Below are 5,983 nucleotides of genomic sequence, written 5' to 3' on the forward strand. Positions count from 1 at the left end.
ATGCTATTTTTTTTTTCTAAAAATCCCTAAAAATACATTATTTTCTGATCATCTGTGTCACCCGTCAATTTGTCAGGCACGAAACATCCGATAACTATTGGCCAGTGTTGACGTTCAAGTTTTTATAAAGTCACAAAAAAGGGATCATTGACGAAAAAAAAGGGCCACCATATTATTTTTGCTTTTCTTTACTAACATTTCCTAAAAAACTCTTTGAAAAGGGGCAAAAGTCGCACATAATCTTGAAAAAGTGTCAAAAAATATATTTTTCTAAACGTCGGGTCAAAGGGTATAGGCTCTTGAAAAAGGGTCAAATGGCCCCTTTAGTCGTGCAACAGCAACACTGCTGCCGGCCCAGGCCTGCCGGCGAACAAATGTCAAATTGTTTGTTTACAAATTCTAAACGGCGTGCTTCTCTATAAAATTTGCTAAACGATTTATTTTGTTTATAATTAATGCTAAAATGAGTTTTCTGAAGCCAAAAGACCTAATTGAAGAGGGTGACACAGTGATACTCTACCTTACTGTTAATTCAATGCATGCAATCCAAGCGACTCCAACCATAGTAAACAAGAAAGGCGAAACAATTGAATATGTAAGCGTTTCGATATTTATTTTCCTACAAATAATAAACGACCTTCTATTTATGTAGATATTCCAAACGTCATACGGTGCATTAAAAGTGCGAAACTTAATTGGAGTCGCCTATGGCAGTCGAGTGGAACTATCCAAAGGCTGGGCTTATGTATTGCAACCAAATCCAGAGCTATGGACACAAACATTACCACATCGGACACAAATCATTTATACACCTGATATTAGTATGATACTTTTTCAACTTGAGGTACGTCCTGGTTCGGTGATTGTCGAATCAGGTACAGGTTCTGGTTCGCTGTCGCATTACTTTTTGCGTGCCATAAAACCACATGGCCATTTACACACATTCGATTTCCATGAAGCGCGAGTACAACAAGCACGGGAAGAATTTGAGCAACATGGCTTAGGTGAATTCGTTAGTGTTTATCATCGTGATGTATGTCAATTGGGTTTCGGCAATGAATTGGAAGGAAAAGCGGATGCAGTATTTTTGGACTTGCCAGCCCCACAACTAGCCGTACCTTTTGCTGCGAAAACACTAAAGGCAGAGGGTACGCTGAAAATTCGATTTATTATCTTTTAAACTCAAATTTTAATTGATGCTGCTGTAGGTGGACGGTTTTGCTCTTTTTCGCCTTGTATTGAACAGTCGCAACGGTGTTGCATTGCTCTACAAGAGCATGGTTTTACAGAGATTCGATCATTGGAAGTACTGCAACAGGAGCATATTGTTAAAACCAGAACAATTCCAGTACTGGATTTAGAGTTCCTTAAACATAAGGTAGTCCAACTTATGCACATTCATCAACTGCATATGTAGATATATTTTTACAAATTTCTTACAGAAGCCCGTTTCTCAGAAAGCGGATGAGCCCAACACTGATACAGCTAATGAAAAAACCGGACCCGCTAAAACGCCTAAAGAAACGAAGAAATTGCTTACGTGTTCAACGCCTCCAACGCTACCAGGACATACTGGTTATCTGACATTTGCCACTCTGCTCCCAGCATTTGTGCGATAGTACTATAAGAATAATAGACGAAAATTATGACAAATATTAAATATCGAGAAAGAATTATGCTGTACTAAGAACCAATAATAAATATGATGTATGTATCAAAGTAAAAATATTTAATTACGAGGTCACAGAATATGTGCTGTGATGTGTGATCTAATACACACTACTGGTAGCTACAAAAATTCTATCATGTGACTTTATTGGAAAGCTGGATTAGGGGTACTTATTTGCGGACAAACATACATATGTACATGCTCATAAACAAACTTTTATTTTTGTCGCGTTTTAAATCATTTTTTTGGTTGCGTTGCAAACCATTTTTCATAATTAAAATGCAATTAAAATTAAAATGATAAAACCCAAACGAACATACATAAATACAGTAAATAAACAAAGCAGACCTGTATATAGCGCACGTTTAACAATATATAACGACGTATTTCAAATTTTGTGGGAAAACACAATCAAAGTTTTATCAATTCATACAGTTGGTATACAAAAAGAGATATGGAAAGACACATATCTTTGCCATATTTGGAAAGTTTGGGTATCTATTAGACTGAACATTGCATAATAAAATCTCCAAAAAAGTAAATTTTGAGTTACATCTCTATATTATTAAACGTGCGATATGTAGATCAAATTTTAAAACAAACAGAAATGCCGAATGAGCTAAATTAATTGCGAAAGAGACGTTCGAAAATGCATCATCAAAACATAACCAAATTTATTTCAGTTAGATTTTCCTACCATCTGAGGCACCCTGTAGACGATGGGTAGAATTGTATCCACCACAAAATTTAGATTATAAATATTTCACTTATCAGCAGAACCGCAAAACCAATATACTCCACTGTTTCATAAATCTTGTTTAATAGAATAATTAATTAAAAACCAGTCTTATTGAAATTTATTGCACTTTGATCGCATAGATGCACCGTCTTTTTCTTAAACTGCATTTTTCCCACCGGAAATGTGCGAGAGTGAAATATATATATCATTTAAAATTTGTCACTTGTTTATTTTAATTCACTTACGTAGCTGAGAAAGTGGGACGACATGATTGTCGAAGCTACACATTGCCCATTCCGCACACCGCAAATAACTTTCAAGCAAATAAGCCCAAAAGTCGATAAGTCCGCGCACCAGACAGCTGATGAAAAATTTTATAGGAGGAAATATAAACGAAGGGTAAAATCAACCACTTTCAGTACACGTATACAGGTAAACCAATTTGATGCTTGGCGCAGCATTTAGATGTGGTGGCACTTATTTGCAGCGTGACCTGTCCAAGTTCAATTATCCAACAGCCTTATCCGCCTGCCGTCAAATTATCGCAACACAGCAGCAATTACTAGTACCTACGCGGTTTTATAACAAATCAGTTGTACATTTATTAAACAACAAAGTAGTTGCACACTGTTCCAACGCCAAATTAAATCAACGCAAAATGCCAGCAGAACAGAAGCCTCAAATCGTTTTTGTATTGGGTGGTCCCGGTGCTGGTAAAGGAACGCAATGCTCCAAAATTGTAGAGCGTTACCAATTTGTACATCTCTCTGCGGGCGATTTGTTACGGGAGGAACGTGCTCGTCAGGGTTCTGAATATGGTACGCTAATTGAAGATTACATACGCAATGGTAAAATTGTACCCGTTGAAGTGACATGCTCGCTGCTCGAGAAAGCGATGCAGAACTCTGGCCAACACAAATTCCTTATTGATGGTTTTCCACGTAATCAAGATAATCTGGATGGTTGGACACGACAGATGGGCGATAAAGTAGATTTTCAATTTGTCTTATTCTTCGATTGTGGTGAAGATAAGTGCGTGGAACGTTGCTTGTCGCGAGGTCAAAGTGGTTCTGGTCGCAGTGATGATAACTTGGAGAGCTTAAAGAAGCGCATACAAACGTACAACAATGATTCATTGCCAATTATCAAACATTTCGAACAATTAGGAAAAGTGAAAAAAATCGATGCTAGTCCAATAGCTAATGAAGTATTTAAGCAAGTTGAAGAAGTATTTGCAGCTGCTGGTTTCAAGTAAACCTACTCGTAGTAATTTAATAAACTACGCTACCTGGCGTTATAATATGGCGGTATAATGATGCGAAAATCGTTACAAAAGATCATTAACTTATTTTAAAATGGATATTAGAAAATAAAATACTTAATTATACAAACACTACATACATGTGTGTACTAGGTATATACGATATGAAAGTTTTACGAATGCTAGCAAAATGTTATAAAAAAGTATTTAACACAAAACAGAGTTAAGTGTGGCTACAATATTAACTTTCTGTGTATTTGTTGACCATGTTTAAATTAAATATATTTAATATATATATATTCATTCATTGGTGGTTCACCTATGATGTCAGTACGTTGAGGTCAGTTTGAGGGCAATTTTAAAATGAAATGTATGAAATTTGGCTTAAGACACGCAAATAAATTTCATGAAAAGTAAATACGTATGTATCTACTTAAAGTTTTTGATAATAGGGCAAAGCCGTAGATAAAAGGCAAAAGCAATATTTGCAAATCATTTATCAGTAAGTATGTACTTAAAAGTTATAAAATATACGAAAAAATAATCTGAAAGGGTGGATTTTCAGACGAACTCAACTATAAACGCAAACTTTTGTACTTTAAACGACCATATGTATGTACACATATGTAGTAAGTATGTATGTACATATATCTCTATTACGCAGTCAAAGATAAGAGTACACAAGACTGCGCGTTTAAATAAAAAAAGTTTACTCAGCAAGCATCTTAATTAAGGTTACATGTGGGTTACGAAGAAGTATACTTATACCTAAGTAAATGCATATGTTTATAGTAAATACATACCATCGTAATTGATGTTGCTTAAAACACTTGTATCAACAAATATATTTCCGCTCATTTTCACTTGGAACTAGCATTACGGTAGATAGAAAGTGCAGAGTGATAACCTTAAGCGGCCTACTTGAATACTTAATTTGCCAATTAGTACCCATCTATACTCCAGGTTTAGTCATGAAAGGAGCAATATATGTACATACATACGTATGTACATAATTCAGATTGGATCGGTTTTTGAACGAGTTACCAGAATATTGTCAGTTGTTCTTTTTTTTTTTGTACATAGAAATAGTAATTTATAATTAAGTAAAACATAAATGTTATTTATTATACTTCAAATTACAATTGCTCTTTCTCATATGCGGGCTCAAATACTTGTACAGGCATACATTCCTACAATGCACTTCGCCCTTTCCAAACTTCGTGTTTGTAATACCATATAACAGGACAAATAGCTCGTGTATTCGCAAACAAAAAAATCAAAATCATATTTTAATAGAAAAAATATAAAAAAAAAGTGTAGCAAAGCGCAAACAACCAGTGTAAGAAGCGGTCTCATCTTAAATGGGGTGCATCCCCGCCCTAGTCTCGTCGAAGTTTATCCAAACGCGCCTGCAAGTCGGCGTCCGCATCAGACACTGGTGACGAAGCACCACTTCCCCCAGCAGCTGCAGCGCCACCACCGTTACCACCATTACCATTTCCTCCGCCGCCCCCCACCCACACCGCCGGCTGCCACTGCAGCTGGTGTATTCTTTACACCACCTGCAATAGACAGCGAGCCAGAGGCAGTTGGTAAGTCTCCCAATTGTTCGCCCAATTGCAAGCCAAGTTCGTCAAGCACTTGTGCAACCACTGCGTCAGTCTCCTCTTCATCACCCTCATCCTCCATTGCATCGTCCATAGCTTCGTTAATCATTTCCTCTTTCATATCCATGATCTCGGATTGCTTTTCGAATTCATGCAATATTTTTTGAATTTGTGGGAGATTCATTTGGCGATTCATATTTTGCATCGCCTTCGTAACGCCTATCATTGTAAAAGCAAAACAAAACGTTTGATATTTTTGTCTCATTATAAAATTTGGCAATGTCGTCATTACATGCAGCCATTGATTGCTACTTACCGCGCATCGCTTGCGCCATTGTATTCTGGGACTTCAAAGTTTGTATCTTCAGCGAAACGGCTTGTATGTTGGCCTTCATCAGCATGAACTTTTTCACATAACGCCGTGTGCGTACCAAATCCTTGGCCATAATTTTCACTGCGTCCATTTGTCCTTCCTTGGCCATACGTTTTATGTCCGCAATAATCTTTTTCTCCTGCTGCTCCATTTTCATTCGCTCCCTGTCCAGATCACGCATAGCTCGATTGAGGGCGCGTTGGTTCTTGCGCAGCATCTCATCCGGTGAGATTTTCTTTCCAAACAGCCAATCCATGATGAGGAATTTGTGGTGTTAATCTTAAATTGAAGTAAATGCACAAATATTTAAATCTTGGATATCTTTGTATTTTTT

At 36.9% G+C, this 5,983-nt stretch overlaps 3 protein-coding genes across 3 annotated transcripts in view; 2 read left to right on the top strand and 1 right to left on the bottom strand.

Annotated features, from left to right (window-relative positions):
• Window positions 1–346: 346 nt before the first annotated feature.
• On the top strand, window positions 347–1,728 carry LOC118738455 (tRNA (adenine(58)-N(1))-methyltransferase catalytic subunit TRMT61A). Its single transcript, XM_036469397.1, has 4 exons — window positions 347–595; window positions 653–1,148; window positions 1,209–1,378; window positions 1,443–1,728. The coding sequence occupies exons 1-4, from the start codon at window positions 464–466 to the stop codon at window positions 1,617–1,619; spliced, it is 975 nt and encodes a 324-aa protein (XP_036325290.1). The 5' UTR covers window positions 347–463; the 3' UTR covers window positions 1,620–1,728.
• Window positions 1,729–2,729: 1,001 nt separating this feature from the next.
• On the top strand, window positions 2,730–4,496 carry LOC118738466 (UMP-CMP kinase). The gene has a single exon (XM_036469407.1). The coding sequence runs from the start codon at window positions 2,854–2,856 to the stop codon at window positions 3,661–3,663; it is 810 nt and encodes a 269-aa protein (XP_036325300.1). The 5' UTR covers window positions 2,730–2,853; the 3' UTR covers window positions 3,664–4,496.
• A 265-nt stretch (window positions 4,497–4,761) lies between these two features.
• The window catches only part of LOC118738478 (charged multivesicular body protein 2a), a 1,367-nt gene continuing 145 nt past the window's right edge, over window positions 4,762–5,983 (bottom strand). The window contains 3 exon segments of the mRNA XM_036469416.1: window positions 4,762–5,178; window positions 5,180–5,495; window positions 5,593–5,983. Of these exon segments, the coding sequence (XP_036325309.1) occupies window positions 5,049–5,178; window positions 5,180–5,495; window positions 5,593–5,905 (759 nt within the window). The 5' untranslated portion in view covers window positions 5,906–5,983 and the 3' untranslated portion in view covers window positions 4,762–5,048.

The sequence above is a fragment of the Rhagoletis pomonella genome, unplaced genomic scaffold (assembly GCF_013731165.1).
Source record: "Rhagoletis pomonella isolate Grant_MI unplaced genomic scaffold, Rhpom_1.0 Rhpom_scaffold_00001, whole genome shotgun sequence".
Taxonomy (NCBI): domain Eukaryota; kingdom Metazoa; phylum Arthropoda; class Insecta; order Diptera; family Tephritidae; genus Rhagoletis; species Rhagoletis pomonella.